Consider the following 21,525-nt stretch of genomic DNA (forward strand, 5'->3'; position numbering starts at 1 on the left):
AGCTGCCGCCCGAGGTTAGTCACGGCGGGGCGCCGGCTGCGAGTCCCCACCCAGCCGAGCGCGGCGACAGGAGTAACTAGTGCCTGCGGCGTGCGGACCGAGCGCGGCCGCCTGCCTGCCTGCCTCCTTCCCTTCCCGTCTCCCCAGTGCGTGAGGAGCGATAACAATGGTGGGGCTCAGCCGCCGAGCCCCCGCCCTCGCCTAGTGGAAGCGGGTGCCCCGCCGCAGCGCCGCCCCACCCTGTGGCGGCCCCGGGCCGTGGACCGCGTTGCTGCCGGCGGCGGTGCCTGGAGGCGATGGTGCCCGCGCCGGGGTTAGCCTGATCGCCGCCTCCCTGCCTCGCCGCCTCCCGTGCCGGCGGCGCTCCCGAGGGGCCAGGCCCCACCCCCGCGGCGCCGCGCTCGCTCGGGCTTGTGGCCATCTCATAGAACTTGGGAGCCCCTCCAGAACAGTATCAGTAATTCATAATAATAATTTAAAACAAGGAGAAGAAGGGGGAGAAGCGGAAGAAGCAAGTGGATAATGTCAACCCCGAGCAGATTCAAAAAGGACAAAGAGATTATAGCGGAGTATGAAAGTCAAGTGAAAGGTAAGCGCGGGGAGCGGGGACCCCTCCCGGCTGCGGGGCGGAGGTGGGGAGAGCCCCCGCGGCGGGACGAGCACCCTGCCGGTCCCGTTCGCCGGGCTGCGGGCCGCGGCCGGCCGATCGCTATCGCCGGCCGGGTGGTCGGTCCCTGTAGCCTGAACTTCGGGGCGGTGCCGGTTTGTGCGAGGGGCCGGGGCCGGGCGGCAGCTCGGCGGTGTCCCGGCGGAGCGCCTTCCCTTCCTCTGCCGACTTCGGAGACACGAGGGAGGGGGATGAAAAATGGAATTGAAAAGGGCTTGGCAGTTAAACTGAGTCGGGAGACAATAGTGAGCCATGCTCCTTTCTTAAAGCACATGGCTGTGTCCCCCACCCTCCCCTCAGGGTTGTAGTTTCTGTGTTGGGCTGTAGAAGACGGCTAATAAAGAATTACCCTTGACTGTTGAATGAGCCCTTTCAGCCATCCCAGGAAGTATTTCAGCCTCGCATCGCCCGGTTGTATTGCATCCAACTATTGTGCCAAGGGCAGCGCCGGCATACTCTGGATTGAGCCACCAGCGCTTCCAGACCCTCGAGTTTCCTCTCGTTGCCTAGCGTTTTCCCCGCTGCCAGCGTCTTGGGTGGAACAGAGGATGGGAAAGAAACGGCATGGGCGGTGGGGTGTGGGTCTCTTGGTGCACACCCTTTTCTTCTGGGTGCTGTCGGGGAATATATTGCATAATACACAGACTGCAATAAACGCAAGCTCTGAGATGGATGCGAACCTGAAATGCAGCATTTAAAAAGCTATGCGATGTCTGAACTCTATTAAAATGATGTGGGTGTGGACACACGTTTGTCTTTATATACGTGGGGTGGACCTTCCTTGATGCTGCCCGCAGTCTGCGATGTGCAGGAGTGTGTCCCCGTGCCCCATGGGCTCCAGGAGCCCTCCTGTCCCATGCAGGCAAGGGCTGGGGACCTTCAGACTGAGGTGTCTGAAACAGAGTGGGAGGAACGTTTGTTGACTTCCTGTAATTGCACAGTAATTTTCCTCTTGATCCTGCAAGATCAAGTTTTCAAGACAATTCTTGGAGTTTCATTGCATTTTTATTTACTCCTGAAAGAAGTAGTTTTTGACTTGTCTTCTTTCTAAGCTTAACTTTTTTTTTTTTGTGAAAAATACAGCTCACCAATGAAAGTCTTTCTTTCTGCGTCCAGGAAGGGATTTAGGCTTAAAATAAAAGACCTGCCAGGTAGGTGGGCAGTGAGGGATCTTTTCTGAGCTAGCAGGTAGGCCATGCTTTAAGCGTTTGACATGGGCAGGGCTGAGGCAGCTCTCACGTAGCTGGTGGATTCACTGCCATCGAGCCCTTGGAGGATTGGTGCTTCTGCCTCTCTGTGGAGATAGTGCAGATTTGTCTTGATCACTGAGCAGAAAAACTGTTCAAGATCTTAAGCTCTCTGCAGAGTGTGCACACTGTTCTTTACTTCCTCGATTGTTACAGTCTCAGCCTTTATTAACTACAGCCGGTTGCTATATAAGCTGATCTTTTGAGTAATGAAGGAAAAATGCCATGCCCTTCAGCTATGTATATTGGATCATTTCACAAACAACAGAGATTAAGATAGAAAGCACCTCTGATAACTCAGCTCTCCTTTAGTGTCATGGTCTGCCATCATAATTGCAGAGGGAAGTGGCATTTAGAAACATGGCTTTGTAGCAATTTTGTCTTGCTTTGCTCCTTTGTGGTGGTCTGGGGTGTGTACAGTCTGGTTTCAACTGTCTTGCCTGAATTGTTGATCAGCAGCTGTTTGAAAAAGTATGCTGGGCTGGAAATTGTAGCCAGAGATGCATTTGCTTTAACCAGTATGACTACAATTGTATTTCTGGTGGCAAGAGCTGCCTGTGCCAAGATGTAATTCTGCTTGGTGATAGCTCAGTGGTACTATAACAGTACCAATGCCATCGTGTGGTAACTTGAAAATCCTTTCGATACTGGGGGGTTTCAAGAGCTAAGAAAGCAGTCCTCATTAGCCAGCAAGGTAACTCCAAGGCAGTGCAGGAAAAGTAGGTCCCTATATACTACTTAAAATTTCATACATTAGGATAGGAGAAAGGGTGTGGCCAAAAAGCTCTTGCTGCTTATGATTTCTGGTGTTTGCAATGGCTAGCTCATTTCTCACCTGCTGAGTTTAGTAACCTGAGGGATGTGGACAGTTTGGCTCCAAACTGGCCATTTGAGGTCCTCTGGACAGGTGCATGCAGATGAATGTTAATGCCACATATATCCTTTACCTTATTATGAAATTGGATTGAGCTCATTATTCTAGAGCCCAGCATTCTGAGCACCAGCATAAGCAATTCAGTAACCATACCACTGATGTTTGCAGTTGTAAATCCTGTTGTAAGATGCCTGAATATTGATACTGGAGAAAGAGGGGCCTCTAATTTACATGTCCTGTCGGGTATGCGTATGGTGCCATATTTGGAAATGAGGATTTAACAGTGCCGTTCTTCACATAGTTTTTCTGCTCTTAAATCCTCAAATAGGAAGCAGTAACGGATGTTAATTGTTCTGCCCGGTTCCTGGGTGGTATAAACTGACATCTTCTCCTTGAACTTTTTGCAGTATCAGTAGATTGGCTGTGCCATTAGTGGAGCTCATACAGAAACAGTAGAAAAGCTGCAGATGTCACCCGTTTGTCAAGCTGAAGTGGACAAGGTACTTCTGACTTGCTGGATAGAACATCTTATTGCACATTTTTTTTTTTGCAACATCCCTGTTATTCAGACTAATTTCTGTAGAGAGCTATCCCAGTCATAGCGGAAAGGAGCAGCATAGAGAAAGCAGAAGGGTATATCTTAAGGATGTCTAAATGCTGAAGGTAGATCTGAGTGGGGGATTACCTATACCCATTGTTTTGGGTGATGCAACGATATTATGATAGGTACCTGAATTTACAGATGTAAAGGCACGTTGGGAGTATTGCTTGGTTCTGTAACTCTTATTCATTGGAAATGAGTTATCTTGGTATACTTCAGTTCCAGTATAAACTTGTTACTTGATAATTTTGCTGAAGCACCTACTTCTCGGCAGCATTTCACTTTCTAAATCAAATGATTTAGGGAAGGCATCAAGAGTTTGTTTAGTCAAGAACATTTTGACAGTTCTGACTGTCAAAACCTTATATTATTGTTAAAATGACTCGGGCAGTGTGCCTCGTAGACTTTCTGCAGATGGTACTAGATAACTGGGTAAAATGGCCTCTTAAAATATCCTGGTTCATCCAGATTATCAGTTGTATGTGGGCTTTTTTTGAAGAATGTGATAATTGTACAGGCCCTCTGAAGTCATTAGAGAGGTAGGTTTCCTACCAAACTTGTAACTGGGGTGAGGGATACAACTAGAGCTAGGAAGTGAAAGGAGTCCTGTTTAAATGAGCAGCAGACTGGTGGTATAGACAAGAGCTGAGTATTAACCTTCTAATACATGACCTCACTTAGATTTATTTGCAGCATTCCTTAACTCAAAGCTCAATTGAGTATAATAGCCTGTTACTATCCTACCTTTTGTATTCTGATGACCAGTTGCTCTTTGGTGCTGCTGATAACATCAACTAGTGTCTGTTGATAAAGTTATTGAGCAATCCACAGTAGTGGACAAATACTAGAACATCCTCTGATGGCCATGTGGGTATCTCAGGTATGGTAAAGGGTGAACTAGTGAGACCTTGAATACCTTCTCTCCCTCTGAAGAAAAACTGTGTACTAGTAGCAGAGGATGGGGTATGCCACTCAATAGCTTTCATCATTCAAATGTAAAACTGGCATGCTTACCTTAAGACTTGTAATTGGCCTTCTGTGCACAGGAGAAATGTGCTTTGGATAGGTAAGCATTGTGCTGACTGATTATCTGGGCCTGTCTATTCAGTGAGTTCCTTTGTATGGTTTGAACTGTTGAGCTCAACAGTCTCTTGGCCTTCCAAGCAACTGCATCTCCAACTGCAAAGGACTGAGGGAAGACTATTTAGATGCTGGGAACTGTGGAAAAACCACCTTCATTTTCCAGTTGGAAGTGACTGAGTGGAAATATAAGCCCAAAAGCAGCTTTGTGAAGGGAGACACTTCCCTAAGATCACCATTTGCTTGGTCTTCAGAACAAAATACTTGTGTTTTCCGCCAGAAAAACTTGCTAACACTGTATTACACTGCTGAATTAATTTTTATGGGTAACGACAACTCTCATTTGTGAAACTGAATTTCAACTTCAGATTTAAACAACCTAGAATTAATCCACCACCACCAACAGAAACCCGTCTGAGGAAGGGGCAAGTTCTGAAATACAAATTAGGTTGACGTTATAGTAAACTTACAAATATTTTGAAACAAAAGCTTTCCTAGTGAGAACCGTGGTGCCTTGTATGATGCCAGAATTGTGGAGGTTTATTTCAAAAAATCCTGATAGAACAGTTGCCAGTTTCCAAAGTTCAAGTTTATCAAGTGTGGCTTGGTAGGAATTTTTCCCATCAAAGAGCTTGACCACAATGAGTTTTGTCTTAGACAGAAAGGGTATTGTTCTCTGTGTTGTTTTTCAGCTGGAGTTACATGTTGTTTGAGAGACAGGCTAATGAAGGATAGTATTTACCTTTTCCCTCCCCTACTTTCTTCCTGCTCTCTGATCCTTCCCCTCAGAGCACGAACTTCAGTTGTCTGGGTAAATGTGAATGAGCTTGTCCCTGGGTATGCAGCGAGAAGGGGTGTCTGCAGGTTTAGGTAGTCGAGTCATAAACTGAACAGTCTCATTATTATTATTATTATTTATTATTATTATTTTGTGATTACATATTCAGTGCTCTTGCTCTTCTCACAGCTTTCTTGGGATGAAAACTAAGGAACTTGTTTTAGTTCAGTACTGTGTGCACCATATTACTTGAGGGGTGAGGGGTGCCCTACAAAAAACCTGCTTTCCAAAGATCAGCATTGAGGAACTTCAGAGCTTTTGGCCTCTATATGGCTATATAATTGGAGAAAAAAAAAAAGTGCCTTTTCTCGGTACCATTTTGAAAATGGGGCCAACAGTCAGGAAAGTAGGCATTTTGTCTTGGTTTGACCACACACTGCAGCTGGTGTCTCCCAGTACTGCCGTGAAACTACGTTTTATTATTTTACTTGAATTTAAAGGCGAATAAAGGCGTAATTGCTGTAGCACACGTGAAAGGGTGAGCAATGAATGGATTGTCTGACCAGGGTTTCTTTCTGGCAATATGTCATTCATAAAGCTTACTCAGTGTGTATGTCTTTTGCATACCTGGACTTCTTTTGTTAGTTTCGAAGAAAGCTTTAACTCTCTGAAGCTGTTTGGATCCTTTTATGATCACTTCTTTGGTGCTATTTTGCTTTTCCAAGCATACTTTCTGTGCAGTTTTGCTATTGCAGAGCAATGCCCTAAATCATGCTAAGGTTCATTTAATTTCCTGCCATTATCTTTTATTGGTCACATTTTTATGAACTGAAGTCCTTGTTGCTAATAAAATTAAACTTATAGCTTTGAAATGGCTGCAGTGAGACAGAATGGCATCTGAAATTCATCTCATTTTCTGCCTCAAACTTTGCTTGGGTTAGATTTTTGCCTATTGTGAAAACTGGTCTCCTTGTCAGTCAGAGGTGATGGATGGTAGCACTGGAAAAAAGTGGGTCAGTGCTGTTGAGACTGGATAAGAAATCCCCTGCTGACCGTTACACAGCCTATTAGAAATCACTGACCATGACTTGACAGTGCAGCACATCTAATCTCTGTTTTGGAGTGGGCTGGACCTGGGGGAGAGCACAAATGGAGCTAGACAGGTGTCAGTGGAAGCTCCTACGGTATTTGTTCTTCCCTTAACCTTTTTTTTCCGAGCCCCTGCTACATCTAGCTGTCACGCTATCCCATGCCAAACCTTTTTCGTCTCCCTAGTGGAAATCAGTGCTATCTTAACTTGTATTAATCCCTATTAGAGTCTAATCTACTCTTACTGCTTGGCTTTCACGGGGCAAAATAGGCTTTGGAGTGTGGGGGTTTGTTTTTGTGAGTGATTAGTCTAAATGTGTACCAGGGCTCCTTGCACCACGTGTGCTGCTCCCTCTGCTTCCTGCAGGTTTTAGTTTCATGGCAGCATTTCCTCTGTGACTGGCTTCTGCCACCTTGCCAGTTACCTATCCACCTTCCCTGGGACACCCCTGTGCTGTCTGCTCTGAGCTGGCTGGGCTGAGGCCATTAAGTGCTGGCCATCTCCAAGGCAAGGCTGGCTGACCTTGCTCTCAGCTGGCAGTCTGGGAACTGTGAGTCATGAATAGCCTGTTCTGCCTAAAGTCACTTTGTGTCTTTTCCATTCCCACTTCTTGTCTCTTGGGCACTGTGCCTAGCACCCTGAGTCCAGGAGATTGTGGGGGTATGTGTGTATGTACACACGTACGTGTAGAGGACGAGCAGCAGCTGAAAACTGGAGGCAGGGTTGAAGGCACAATGGCTGCCATCGCTGCTGGTATAACCACTAACAGGAATGATTCCGGTAGGCTCTGCAGGAGCAGATACTTGGTCTGAAGCACACAGAGCCATTTCTGAGAGCATGGGAGCATCTTCTGGGTGAGAGGCAGAGCTGTCTGCACAGGAAGACTGCTTGCTGCATGCGTTTTACATTACCAAGACTATATCTGGCACCAAAACCAAAGGAGTTAGTTATCGCTGCTCTTTTTCCTTTGTTTCCAAGCCTTAAACACGGCAGGCTGTTAGGGCAGTTTGTGTGGTGGCTTGGTCCTGTGGGAGTGCTCTAAGACAAACAGTTCACTTTGATCTATTGTAATGGGAATGGTAATCCTGAGGCACCACTTCCTGAGGAATCTACTGGTTTTTGCAGCTTGTGGAAGTTATCTTCTGTTAGACACAGACACTTGTGTCACGAGTCTGTTATAGCCACCTGGTAGGCTAAAGGTGGTGTATTATGTTTTACTTCTGCTCTGCCCACTAATCTGTCTTGTCCAGGCAAAACTACAGCTTAGTAACTGAACAAGGAAAATCTCTTCAATATGCCCTTCATTCTCCTCTGTTCATGTCACTGTTTCTCAGGCATATACCCATATGAATTTCAAGATGCAGTATTCACTCTTGCATTATACAACCCACTGGAAACCTGGAGTTTACCTGGAGGTGACTGTTTGATAAATCTAGAGATTGAGATGGAATTATGTTATGGAAAATTAAGAAGGATTTGGAAACAACCCCAAGCAAATCTAACATTCTGTTTCCAAGAAGTGGATTGTATAGGGGCATGGCCCTGGTCATTACTGTATTGCTCATGGCTAGTGAGTGCAAACATTATAATGAACAGTTTATCTTCTCTAGAAGGAGAAAACAGTTTATGGTTGGCACAATAAAATAATCCCACTGTGCACCAATTTAGGTGCATATTAATGCGGTAGATGTTGCATGTAGGAAGAGAAGGTGCTCTTCATAGTCTTCCACTTGAAACATTTGGTCAAGAAAATAAGCCAGCCTCCTACATCAGAAAAATATGTAGGAAACAAGCATCAGCAAAAATACTAAATGCCCTTAGTAAATGCTGTGGAGAAAGCTTATGATTTATGATGTGGTTCTGTAATAATCATACCTCGGAAATGCGTTAAGGATGACCTATGTCATTAACTTCTAACTCTGTCCAGTGCAGGGCAGTGCAGTTGATCTGGTTTTAATGACGTCCCTCCAAAGGTATGTTGGTACTTGATCTTCATTTACCTTCCTCATAGCATCTGGGAGGGTTGCTTTAAATTACAGAGTGGCAAGAAGGGAAAAAAGTGTGAGGGAATGTCCCTGTCCGTGGCAGTGGGGTTGGAACTAGATGATCTTAATGTCCTTTCCAACTCAAACCATTCTGTGATGCTATGAACTTGCGTAGAAGTCTGATTATGGATTCATCAGTGAGAATACCCCCATTAACTTTGTTATGTATTATTGACCAATAAAACCTGTTTGAGTTTCAGTTGCAACCTCCCGAGACTTCACATAACATATGTAGAAGTGCTGACAAGCAGGCAAGAGAGCCGTATTAGCATATTGACCAAAGCATTCTCAATGCGGTAGACATAAAATCATTTTTTATCGTGAAACAGAAGTTACAAAAAATGTAATTAAAGCACTTATGGTATAGTATTTCTTGTTAATTTTATTGGGAATAAAAAGCAAATATAGCTGGTTTACTGGATGATGACTTTCAGGAAGTAATGATTGTAACCCCTTACATAATTAGCTGTTGTGGGAAATATAACTGACTACTTCAGTTTCATGTAAATGGATTGTCCAGACGCCTTAACTGACTCAGTGCTTACTCATCTGAATTACTTCATGTGTAGGATCTGCTAGCAGTGGGTTGGTGCTGTCTTGTGTTGGGAGTCTTCAAAATGCTGCTTTGACTTGTTTCTTCCAAGGTGCCAGATGTGGAGTGGTGCACACTTTTGGCTTTGCTCTGGCTGTGTGTTAAACTAAATAAGGAGATGTGCTGATCCCCTTTCACTTTCCAGTGTACATTCTTTCATAAGGTAAAAGAAAGCACTCTTTACAGTTCTAGCCAGTTCCAGAATATCTGCTTCCTGAAGATCAGAGGAATCTGCTCGTGTTTACAAAGGACGGAGTACAGCAGAAGTCTAATAAGATTCAGTGATAATTCTTGTATGGCTCTGTTCTTTTAACAACCTGTCGTCTTTCAAGCCTTGCTGTTCTCTGCTTTTCCCCCCTGACTCTTTTTTAACAGGAGAGGATAAACAATCTGAAGTGCTAGGTCAGAGGCAAGATAAAGTAAGTATTCATTCGGAACCAATGTGAGCATTTGAACCGAAACTTTCGAACTCAACAGTTAAGTTACTATTTTAGAAAGTAATAGAGAAATCGAATGGATTATAAGTCACTGTTGGGTTTTTGTTATTATTATTGTTATTATTATTATAGAACAAGCTCTATTCTTCTATTTTTCCTGCTGAGGAAAAAAAAAAAAAAACAAACAAAAACCCAAAACCAAACTTTAGCCTTTTGTCATTACTGTTTTTTTCTTTTTTCTTTTTTTGAAGATGCCAACTGTCCAGTATAGAAAAGATTATAAACTAGGATTGCGTGTGGTAACAGGAGACTGGCCTTGTTGATCCACACAGTCCCTTTCCTTGAAAGTTTTACATTCGTGGTAGCTCGGGGCACTGCATTAGACAGCTGTCTAGTGCCACTAGTCATTGTTCTTGCTTCCTAGGTATGCTGCAATACAAGCCTCTGTACCAAAACACACTGTGACTAAGTTGATAGGCATAAAGTTACTTTTACTCCTTGGCAGTATTTATGCAAATGTCAAAGTATATCAAAAGATATACTAAAAAGAAAAAAAGTTCTGACCCTTATTATAGAATACTTAACACACCAAAGTTGTGTTTAAATGGCACAGCATGCTCTTCCTCTTGCAAAGCACTAATTTGATGATTACTGGAAATGAAAGTATATAAGCTTCTGTTCATAGGTGCCTTGTGCAAATTGACATCTCTGCATTCTTGGCATAAATAATATCAGCTCCATGAAGAATCACCTGTGTAATGGAAAGGTAGCTTGTTTGTTTTGTGTTGCAAAGGGAGAGCTGGTGTGTTTAAGAACTTGATTTAGGTGAAGAACCTGATCTAAGTTCAAGAGCTTGATAATTATGCTGTCTTTGCTGCCCAACAGAGTACTTGAGGTTAAGACCTAAAGTAATAGGGTTGTGTGCATTATGTGCCTTTCTTTAAGGCTGCCTTCATGTATTTGTGCCTTCATGTAATTTCTAAGTAACTGCATAAAGTTAGTGAGATTCTTAATGTTATGTCAGAAAATAAACCAAAAGCATTATCTCCTCAGATACCATTGCATTGAAGTGTCAGCCACAGGCAGAGCAGGTGAAGGTCCTGTGTGCAGAAGAGATGAGCCCGGTACAGGTAGCATGTCCCCACCTACTAGGTGCTCCTCTCCTCAAAGGTGCTGTGAAGGAGCCTGGCAGCACCTAGTGCCTGTGCACACTCAGCTTCATATCTTCCCCAGCAACCTGCTATGAGCCGTCTGTGTGCATCTGCAGCTGAGCTCATTGGATTATCATGAATTTGTATTGTAATCCTTTAATTGCCAGCCACTTCTGATGCCATGATATTGTAGTTGTGGGTCAAATCCCATGCTGCTTAAGCAGTACTCCTGCTGCTGTCTTTAGCTTTACATGTGGGTTGGTAGAATACACTACCCTTCACAAACTTGACCGTATGGTATTATTGAGAAACAAACAGCCAGGAGCATCTCTAACTGTCCTGTCCTTTTTACCTAACTGAAGTTGCTGACCTTCACTGAAGTCTAGACAGACAGTTCTCTATCAACAAACGTTTAAGCTAGAACCTATAAAATGGGACTATAGCATAAAATGTTCATTTTTCAGGTTTCTGCTAGGCCTGAGAGGTTATGCGGTATGAGCTGGGGGTTTATTGCTTTTTCTCCAACCCTCCTTTGAGACTTCTTCCTGCTTCATGTGTCTTCTGACAAGGTTTTAATGCATTATTATGGTAACTAATCTGAATAAAGTCATCTTAAGGAGTCATGGTATCTGGTCTTGTGGAGATGCCTCTGGTACTTTAAGTAAAGAAAAATATGAAAATGTTAATGGCAAAACTGTGGACAAGAAGAACAGGCTGTATTTGAGCAGGGCTGCAGCCCTGCTTCTACCTGCTAACATGGCAGAACAAGGGAAAGCAAATATGGAATCGTGTGACTTTGGCTGACTGTACCTACATATGGAAAACTGGATCACCTTTTCCTTTAGAGACTGCTTTTATCTTTGTAAGAAAGTCCAGTGAAGTATATGTATGTTGCAGTAGACTGCAGTGGAGCATGCAGTGCTGAGAGGCTGGTGGAAAAGCAAGGATAACTCTTGACTACCAAAACCCAAGTAGCTAATAGGCTTAAAATTTGCTTAGCAGCTTTTGCCTGACTATTGGAGCATCTGTTGGAAACCTTTGTGGACAGCCCCTGATAACTGGTTTGATAATGCAAGAAAACCTTTTATATATCAAAAAGGTAAGATAAATGAAAATAAGAGCCAATGTGTAATTTCTCCAGTACATGGCACCCTGACTAATAAAGTAGTGGGTTACTGGTGAGAGGGGTGGCTTGGCAGAGGGACTGTTGAAGGAGATACCAAGCATATGTCTTGTTGGTGGCCCTCCACGTGGTCAAGTGTACCTCTGTGTCATTCTGTGGTGGTTGCTGGATGGAATGGGGAGGTCTCTGCTCTCAGACTACACCAACAGTTTTCACACTCTTACGTGTGGGCTCAAAGAGGCTTAGGGTGAAAAATATTCTAAGGGATTAAGTCCATAAAAGAACTCCTAACTCTTGTGTTTGCCTTTCAGATGCCATGTTTAGGTCCCCTTTGGCTGTAGTCTCACTTCAGAGGTGTCTGTGGGTATGTTTATGTGGCTGCATATACTGGCCTACATGTTTATTCTGCAGACTGTTGGTGAGAGTTATAATTTGAAACTCAGCACCTCACTAACATAATTCTCTTATTTATAGACTAGAACCTGCCTTGCCTTCAGCTGGCAGAGGCAGCAGGTAAGTGTTGGCCCCATCCATGCTGATGTCATCTAAGTTGCCACCAGAGAAGACCTGAAAATGTTAGCTTCTTTTGCTGAGCCATGTGGAGATATGTATGTAATTGTAGCATTAGGAATCTGATCAGTGCATCCTTCCTAGTGATCAGATCGTTTGCATGAGGAGTCTGGTTTCACACCTTTCTACCTTTATCTTATTAAAAATGGAGTCTTTAATCCAGCTCTCCCACCTTTCAAGTGATTGCCCTGAGAACTAGGGAATAGAGTATTCTGGGATAAGACTCCCTCTTTTCTTTTTTGTTGAAGCTCTCCTGCTTTTTCCCAGACTTAATGAATATTTAATTGTTTACAGAGTGATTATGAATCCATTGCCTGGTAGTTAGAGCAGTCACCTGAGAGATATGGTTCTCACTATGTATTCCAGCAAGTAGGTGTTTCTGCTTTACTTCTTTTGGAAAGAAATGGAGAAGGGGGAGGGAGGATTGAGGTATATTTGTGACCATTCTAAATTAAGAATACTTACCGCATTAATCTGGAGGGAGAAGTATTTGGAGGATGCGTTATTTATTCATTGCATGTGGTTATACAGTATATAGGAAAAAAACCCAACCCTTTACTTCGAATTGTTTTTTTTAATCTTAACACTCTGCCAGCATTTAAGGCAATTTTTGGCAGATTGTCTCTAATTTTGCAGAAAAATCTAAGAAAAAAAGAAAAAAATTTGCTCAGAGTTATTTGAAAGGGTCACCAATGAATGTTTGTTTGGACAAACCTTTGCTCTGGTGACTCCTTCTGCAGCAGCACTCGCTTCATAGAACATATTCAGGCCTCTGTCCCATGGCAATTCTGCTCCCCAGTTGTCAGATCACAGGTTCACAAACAGCTTTCATTGCAGCCACTAGAATCTTAGTCTGCAAATATTCCTGACTTATTTCATATCTGTGAAGAGCAGGATTGAGGTTTGGGTTTAAGGAGGAAAGAAGGAGAGTGGGTCTGTAAATATTACTGAGCAAGCCTGTAGTTGTTAGTTAAATAACAGTGAATGTTTGGGGGTTTAGTGACTAGAGGGGAATGATTACAGTGTATTAATATAGCTGTAAGAAGTAGGAAACCTGGACGTGGCAGTTGATCAGGTTATTTCCTTGCAGAACTGTTTTAGAGGGCAGCAGACAGTACTCAAGAAGTCAAGGTACTTACAGATACTGGGCTTACTTGGGTTTATTAACATGCATATTCTCTACTTGTACTACTTAAGCTCCATGTGGTGAAGTGAGGTTATTTGAGCAGTTGTGTGCAAAGTACTGTAGCTCAGAATCAGGCAAGAAGATGGAAATGATGAAAATGTCCAAATCCTTTTCAACTTAATTTAAAAAGGGGGTTTAAGAAGACTCTTCAGGTATGTTTCTGAATTTGTGCACTGATGTATTTTGTGTTGGCAAGAGCAATTTGTTCTTAGTTCTATTCTGCACTCCACTTGGTTACCCAGTAATTTATCTGGCTACTCATTTGATTACCTTTTTGTTTGTTTGTTTTTTGTTTTAATTTGAATGAATATGAATGTTTTCAATTGAATTTTAGTTAAATGAATAGCTATTACATCGTGGATTGCTAGCAGTTCCTACTGGTTAAGAGGATGCTTATAAGCATATTAAAAACACTGTAAATAAGGAGATAGAATATATGTGAAGACTTACTAAAAACTTCAGTTCCCTAAGTATTTACATGTAATCTGTTGTCTTCACAGTTGTAAAATCTGACTTCCAGAGCACATGCTGTTTACATTATCTGGCTTTGTTTTTCCTTAGCATTGCTCATGTTAGGATATTTGAAAGTAAAAATTAACTGCAAATACTTTTTTGTTGGTTTAGAAAACATCACTACAATTACTTTTTTCCTCGGTTCGTAAATTACCAGTAGAACGGGAGATCATGGGATTTGCTGTAACTACCTCTAGTTGGAGAACCTTTGCCTTGCTTGTAGGTCTATTTGCAAGATGCTCTGAAAGAGTTTTTTAGGTTACAACTTGCACATTGCGTTGTGCAGTGGGGGTTCAGACCTGTTGTTAGGATCATATGGGTCACTGTTCCTATTAACAGTGTGTTCATAACCTTGGACTTACCCCTTTGAATCTCATCTCAAGAGTCTCTGATTTTGGGAAGACATGCTTATGCTGTGGTTCTTCTGCAAATAGACTGAATTTACTGAAAAAACCCACTTTTGGTCTTTCCTCCAAGTCTGGTACAAAACTCTGCTCTAACTTGGGCAACAGCACTTAATTTAAAGTGAAGTGTGATCTTAATCTCAGGTGATTGAATGAACTGACAAGAATCTCCAGAAGTTGACTGAAGATAGCCCTCTCAAATCAAAAACCAGGTACCAAGTTCCTTGTAATTTGATGCAGACTACTGGTATATCCCTTTGTGAATTTAATTTTTCCTGTAATGCCTAAGTTTTTTGCTAACATCTGGTAATTAGTCAGGTCCCCTTTGCTTTAGTTTGTGGTTTTGCAAGCAGTGAGGTGGGCCTTGCTGAAGCAGTGCCCCATAGGGATGGGATGCAGCCAGAGCTGTTAAGTGCTGCTGAAACTCCTCAGTTGTCTGTAGGCATGTCAATTCTTTCTAATGAGCCTTGGCTATGGGAAAAGCTTGAGACCCACTGCTGTAAAATTTCAGTCAGTTAAAGCATTAGGCTTTGTTATATATTCAGTGCTCTGAATAGTTGCTAACTAATGCAGGGCTGGAGGCATGAATGAAGTGGTATTGCTTTTACAAGCAGAATAGTAGCTGCCATGTGTGTCCTGTTACGTGCAGCCTTGTTTACTTTACACACATGAATTTATTGACCTCACCAGAGCTCTTAACCTTCCTAGAGCTACTAATCTCCATAAATGTCTGCAGGATTGGGCTTAATTTTGGCATGGAAATATGCAAAATGAATGAATCAAACTGTTAGTCATTGTTTTTTACAGTAAAACATTATGACCTAGTCCTGCAGTCCTCGTGCTTGGCTGATGCTTGCCTGAGAGCTTGTATGATCTGACCCATGCTTTGGGAATTCTGACTTTTTAAGTGTAGCAGAGACTGTTCTGAAACAAAGGAAATGTAATGCAGAGTATACTGGAGAAAAGCAAGAGCTGTCACTTGATTCAGATGCAACTCTCAAGACAAAGTTACTGTTGGTTGTGGACAGGATTATGCCCACTTTACAGAATGTTTTAGTAGTGCTCAAGATGCCTTGTGGAAACTGTAGTGGAGATGTTTTCAGTTTCCTGAGTGTTATTTCCCTTTTTTGCATATAGTTTAACTGAAGTATGGTACCGTAAAGTAAACTCCCTTTTAAATTTTTTTGGAGGCACTGAATTGTGGAGCTAATGGAAATAAATGATGTGAATGTCACTTTCACCTCTGCACTATAAAATGCAAAAGCACAAAGACAGTAACCATGAGGCTTTTTTTCGATATTTTAATCTTTTAAACCTTCGGAATGTTGGTGCGCTTGAAAGGGCTTCTAAATCCATTGGTTAGCCTGTGCTGTCTCATATTGTGCTCCAAATCATAGCAGATAAAGCAAGAGTGATCAGAAAGCTTAATGCAGTCAGAACGTCACGACCTGTTATGTAAAGCAACATTTGGCAGAGCCTTCCCAGCTGCTGTAAATGAATGTTAACAGCACTTTATCATCTGCTTTCACTGTCTTTATTACATAATCTGAATATTTATGACCCTATTAATATGTTTAGCTGTGAAATTGCAATATCGATAGAATGATGGTTCCAAAGATGATTGAACAAGGAGAATGACTTTTGCCTCAAGGACAGAGGTTATATTAATATTAAAAAGCTTTGAGTTCATATTTCAAAAAAGTTTCCTGAATTGCTTTACAGATGTGGTGTGCTATTTCCCTAAACATTGTAATGGGAAAAGTATTTTGGTGACAGCATAGTGATGCTGAGCATTATGTGTGTATAAAATACATTAACCAGAAAGTGGTGATTTTTGTTTTTTGATGCAAGTCTCTGAATCCATACTGATGACACCCTGTAGTCTTGAACAAAGACAGCCAGCCCATGGACCATAGACCAGACCCAGTTTATCAGAATTAACTCCATGCAGAGAGATGCTTCTGTTAGGATTTGGGGCAAGCTGTAGGCCAAGTTGTTATTTCACAGATTATTCTTCTCTTTCTTTGGAGGGATGGAATACCAAGATCTTGCTTTTCGCCCCTCTAGCTTCCACGTGCTCTCTTTCTGTTATGACTAGATATATTGTTGTCTTGTGACCTGAAATGCATGTCACATAATTAGGGTATGTATGCACCGCATTATATGGCTGGAGGCTAGCTGCAGATGCTGTCACATCACTGGTGCACGCTTGCCTGTATTGTGAGCGTACTTGGAATGTGTGGGAAGGTAATACAAGTGATCAAGAGATGGATGAGAACTGTAAGGTATTTCCTTTGGGAGCCTCTTGAATTATATTCTGCCCGCAAACAGAACTGAATACTGCTATTTCAACAGACATCTGCAAAATTCCAACCAGATGTTAAGAGGTTTGACACTCTTGTGGTCAGTCATTTCCACCTATGGAATTTACAGGTGTCGTTGGTATCATGCTTCATTATCATTCTGCAGGATAAACAGCTCAGCTACAGACACGCGTCTGCAGGTTGCCTGAAGAAAGCCGAGTTGGATTTGTTTTGAGTGGGGTGAGGTTGTTGGTCACTCCTAATTGCAAAATCTATAGCTTGTCTGAAAGCTGCTGTCCTGTGTGTCTTGCTACTGATTACAACTATCTGGGAAATGCAGCTGTTTGTTGGAGAGCCCTTTTGTTTGCAAAAGTCTGATGGGAGGTAGCGCCAAGTCCTGTGGTGTGTTCTGGTGTGCTCTGACACAATACCTAATTCTGAGTAACAATGTTTGTCTCTTAATGGTCCCTACTTCCACCCTCTCCACAGCTGAGACCTCATGAGCTGGTGCAGGAGGCAGCTGCACATGACTAAGTGTACAACATGTTAGAAATGTAAAGATAGGTGGGTACAGGGTGTGGAGTGTTGGAGTCGGGAGGAAAGTTTAAATTTATACTTATTTTTTAATAGTTTTTTGTCCCCAAGCCAGTTGGTTGTAGTGACTGCTGAGCTCCAAAGGACTCTCTTCCCTTGTGGGGATTAGAGATTTAAATATGTATTGTTCTTCTGGGCAATAGTATTGAACAGTCAAGTAAGGTTCTTAATAGAACAAGGAAACCTTTAATTAGGATGAGTTGCAATTGCCTTCTTTTTTGCTTTGTGTAAGAGAAACTTGCATTAAATCAGATAAATAAAACAATGGATGAGGTGGGGGAAGTTTGGAAGAAGCACATCTGTTTACAAAGTTAAGTGCTGAGTTTACAATAAAGCAGTAATTTTTACTTGGGAAGCTCTTAAAATAAGATTCCCCTTCTCCACATCCCTGAGCATCTGAGTCAAGATATTTTAAGGACATATTTTTCAACTTATTCAGTGGTTGGGGTTTTCTTGCTCACTTTAATTTTTCATACAGGAAATACCATTATTGCAATGTTAAATTAATAGCAATGCTTATACTGTTATATTTTGGGTTTAGGTCTGTACACGCATTGTAATGGCATTCTTCCTTTACTCATCTTTATACTTTAATTTGTGTGATCTAAATAAAACGTGGTATTTCCTTTAAACATGAAGAATGACAAAGATCTTTTCTGGTCTGTTTTGGGGTGTACATTGCTCTGTTGCCAAGCTCCTGAAGTCAGTAACCTCCTGCACAGCCTCAGCAAATTGCAAGTGTGCAATAAATTATAAAACTGGGACCTTTAAGGAATAATGTGTGCTAGCTTCAAGGGTTTCTTAATTTGTCTTTGACAAAACCACAACATAGAGTTTCCCCTTCCCAACAGCCACTGGTAAGAGAAAGCCTAGCAGATTTAAAGCTGGTTTTCTTTTGCGCTGGCTTATCTAATTTTTACTGGCTTAATATGTGTGATGAGACAGGGGAATAATCTCCTGTCTTAAATGATTTTTTCTTAAAGGAACACCTCAAAAAGATGGTTGTGATGAAGCTTTGGCCATCTGTCCTATGCCTGTCTTCTGCAGTTTAAATGCCGAATCCAACAATGATAAAAGACTGCTGTTGTCTGGGAAACAAATGATTCTACTTCTTGTTTGGGTTGAAAAGCTCTAGGGCATGGCACACAACAGCCTGTTTCCCTATTTATCTATACTCTTTGGGTATTTTACATCCTCCTGCTCTTGCCTATCAAAAGAGTGCTTTCCAGAGCAAAATCCATAATGCCTCTTTAAAGGACCTAATCAAAACTCACTAAATTCAGAAGAAAGCTACTATTGACTTATTGGACTTTTGGTCAGACTTTTGGAGAGGAAAGGTGTAGCCCTTTGCGTTAAGTAACTGATATAATCTTCATTGGTCAAACATAACACTCCAGTTTTATTCATGAACATTAAACTCCATTTAAGTGCAGAACACTGCATCTTTCTTGTGGAGGTGCAACGGATACTGCACATCAACAGTATTCTTGGAACTTGTTTAAATCTCTTGCCCTGACCCACATCTTGAGTCCGCTTTGCTGCATCCCATATGAGTAATTAATTTGCAGAATAAAACTATTGTCTTCCCTCCTCCTGGAGCAGCCTCAGCTGGCATGTGGGATTCTTTACCAGGAAGGAGAGGCAGGGACATTGTGTTGCATTTATAGAATGTGCTACTAAATGATTCTTCCTGTTGCCTGACTTGATCATGACTGGTTCTTGTTTGCCACAAGGATCAGTATGGTAACCTTACATAAGGAAGATACTAATAACTTGACAACGGATGTTAAAAAAGGTCTTTTTTTCCTGCATATCAATTAGGGCCCACTGCTTCTTGTCCTTTTGCTGGGCATCACTGAGAAGAGCCTGTCTCCGATCTTCCCTCTTCCTGTCCCCTCTCACCGATTAGATATTTTTAAACATTGTTAAGATCCTCTTTGAGTCTTCTTCAGGATGGACAATCCTAACTCTCTTAGCTTCTCCCTGTATTTCAGATGCTCTGGTGCTTTAATGATCTCTGTGGCCCTTTGCTGGACTCACTCGAGTATGCCCATTGTACTGGGTAGCCCAGAACTGGACACAGCACTGCAGATGAAATCTCAGCAGTGTTGCAGAGGCAAAACAATCCTTCCCTTGACCTGCTGGCAACATCTTCCTAGTGCAACCCCAGAGGCTGCTGGGCCGCCTTTACCGCAAGGGCACACCATTCTTGAGCTTGAAGAAGGGGATCTTTGAAAACCAACCAGCTGTCCTAGACCCTCTTCTCTCCAGGACAGTACCCCATGGGCTTGTAGGAGGTCCTTGAACAGCCCAAAGTCTGTTCTCCTGAGGTTCCAATACCCAAGGCGGTACAGAGAAAAGGGGTGGCCTACAAATTCAGGGTATTGTGGGAACTGATTGCTGTCATGTCTTGATGGCTTTTTGTGTTGCTCTTCTGGAGACATTTTGTCATACTAGGACAGCTCTAACACAAACTGGCCCTGCTCCTGTTGAGTAATTCCTGAAGCTGCTCTGTCCAGGAAGAACAGAGAGAAATGCATTGCTTGTAAAATTCCCCATGACTACTCGTCAGGTCATCTGTGTGGATTAGGAGATATTGTTTGTTTGTTTGTTTTTCCCTAGCTCAAATTTAGGATCTGTGCCTAAATTCACATAGGATGGAACACATGGTAATGATGCACCAGCAGTGAACGTGTGTTTGTGATGGATAGATTTATTGAGCTAATTAACTAAATTTAATACAGCTTAGATTCCATAATTAAAGCAATTGGGAAATGCTAGTATATAGTTATTAAAGTCTGGATTGATACTAAAGATTTTGTGAATTAATGTCTCTGGTTAAAGAGTGATGTTCCTCTGTAATCATTTTAAACCTGATACTGAATAATTCTAGAGTAAGTGCTGCCGAGTAGATTTAGGACAAGAATGTCCCTAGGTCAGTGATATAAGCTAACTATAGTCTTTGCAAGAATTCTCTCTGTGAGCAACAACAACAAAAAAATATATCTGCCATCTTAATTGAACTCTTGAAATTCATGCCTACAAACTAAAGGAAAATGGAAACTTTATACATCTTGTCAGCAAATTGCAAGCCATCAGTCACAGCTACAGATGAAAGCTAGCACGACCTACATCTGTCGTGTTGCTACAATGGTGCCGGCATTACAGTTCCATTGTTTAGGTTTAGGGTCAAGCCTGTTGAGACCTCTTTTTATTCAGCTTTGAATGTATCCATTTTCATTAAGTTTTTCAAAGCCATATGAAAGACTCAGCAGGGCAAGGTGTGGCAATGTCAGACCCAAGTTAGTCTTGCAGCTAACTGTCTCGTAGTCACAGATGGTCACTGTGATTGTCCACACCAGTCTGCCACCAGAGCTGCTATTGAAAGGGCACAAAACTGATGGTACAAAGGGACGCCTTTTTTCCCGTCAGTAAATGAGGCTACTGTTGCTCTGAGCTGGCATTGTCAGAGGTTTTGTGAAGGAGAAGAATGCCTGTTGACAAACCAGTTTCCATGCTAAAAAATGCTACTCGTATTCCTAAACTTAGGAGATCTTTCCTTGGGTGAATAACTCTGTCTGACTAATACCAGGGTGGCACTCTGTAAACTATTTCCATTGATTATGTGGATGATGGCTGTACTGGGAGGTCCAGTGCTGACAGCAGTAAACGCAAGCCTGTTAATGTTCTGAACAAGGCATGCTTCTGTTTCGTAATTCCATTAGAGGAAAATCTCTTTGGCTGTACACTGTTAAAAACATCGGGGGCATTAATTTTTTTTTTCTGTGTTTAATCTACAAGCATTAAAGTGTCCTTACATGGATTGAAGGAGCTTGGTGAGTTGTCTCCTGGAGTTGCGTAACTTGGCTAACCACGTACCAAATATCTTACTTTTCACGCAATGAAACGTAAGGTGTCAGAGGTAGTAAGTAAATCTTCCAAATCTTCTTTAGTGTCAATGTGAATGTGCTTTTTTTGGTTTGTCTTTAAACAGAACAGCTTTTTCCAAGTGTTACCTACTATTTTTCTTCTTTTTTGGTATGGTGGGGTGAAAGCCTCTGCACAAATGACCTGCCTGTTTGTTAGCAGCCTGGCAAAGGTTCTGGGGAGATTAAAATAGCTCTTGCCTGAAAGAACAATAAAAAGCAATAAAGCTGATTCCTGTTGTATGGGATCCTTTGTGGCCTTTGACAGATCAGTTTACCGCTGGCAAGGGAAGCCTTAAAATTCAAGTGACTGCAGTGGTGAAATGGATGCTTGCTCCTGGATG

At 42.2% G+C, this 21,525-nt stretch overlaps 1 protein-coding gene across 5 annotated transcripts in view; it reads left to right on the top strand.

The window, feature by feature from the left end:
- The first annotated feature begins 386 nt into the window (after nt 1–386).
- SRGAP1 (SLIT-ROBO Rho GTPase activating protein 1) overlaps nt 387–21,525 on the top strand; it is a 141,264-nt gene continuing 120,125 nt past the window's right edge. For all 5 annotated transcript variants that reach the window (XR_009745971.1, XR_009745972.1, XM_061467841.1 and 2 more), the window contains exon 1: nt 387–589. Coding sequence is in view for 3 of the 5 variants with exons in the window: in XM_061467841.1 (XP_061323825.1) it covers nt 523–589 (67 nt within the window). In the remaining 2 variants the exon portion in view is untranslated. The remainder of the gene's footprint in view (nt 590–21,525) is intronic.

This window comes from Pezoporus flaviventris, unplaced genomic scaffold (assembly GCF_033815535.1).
Source record: "Pezoporus flaviventris isolate CSIRO_AGI_PZ_B2104156 unplaced genomic scaffold, CSIRO_AGI_Pfla_v1 ptg000045l, whole genome shotgun sequence".
NCBI classification, from domain to species: Eukaryota; Metazoa; Chordata; class Aves; order Psittaciformes; family Psittacidae; genus Pezoporus; species Pezoporus flaviventris.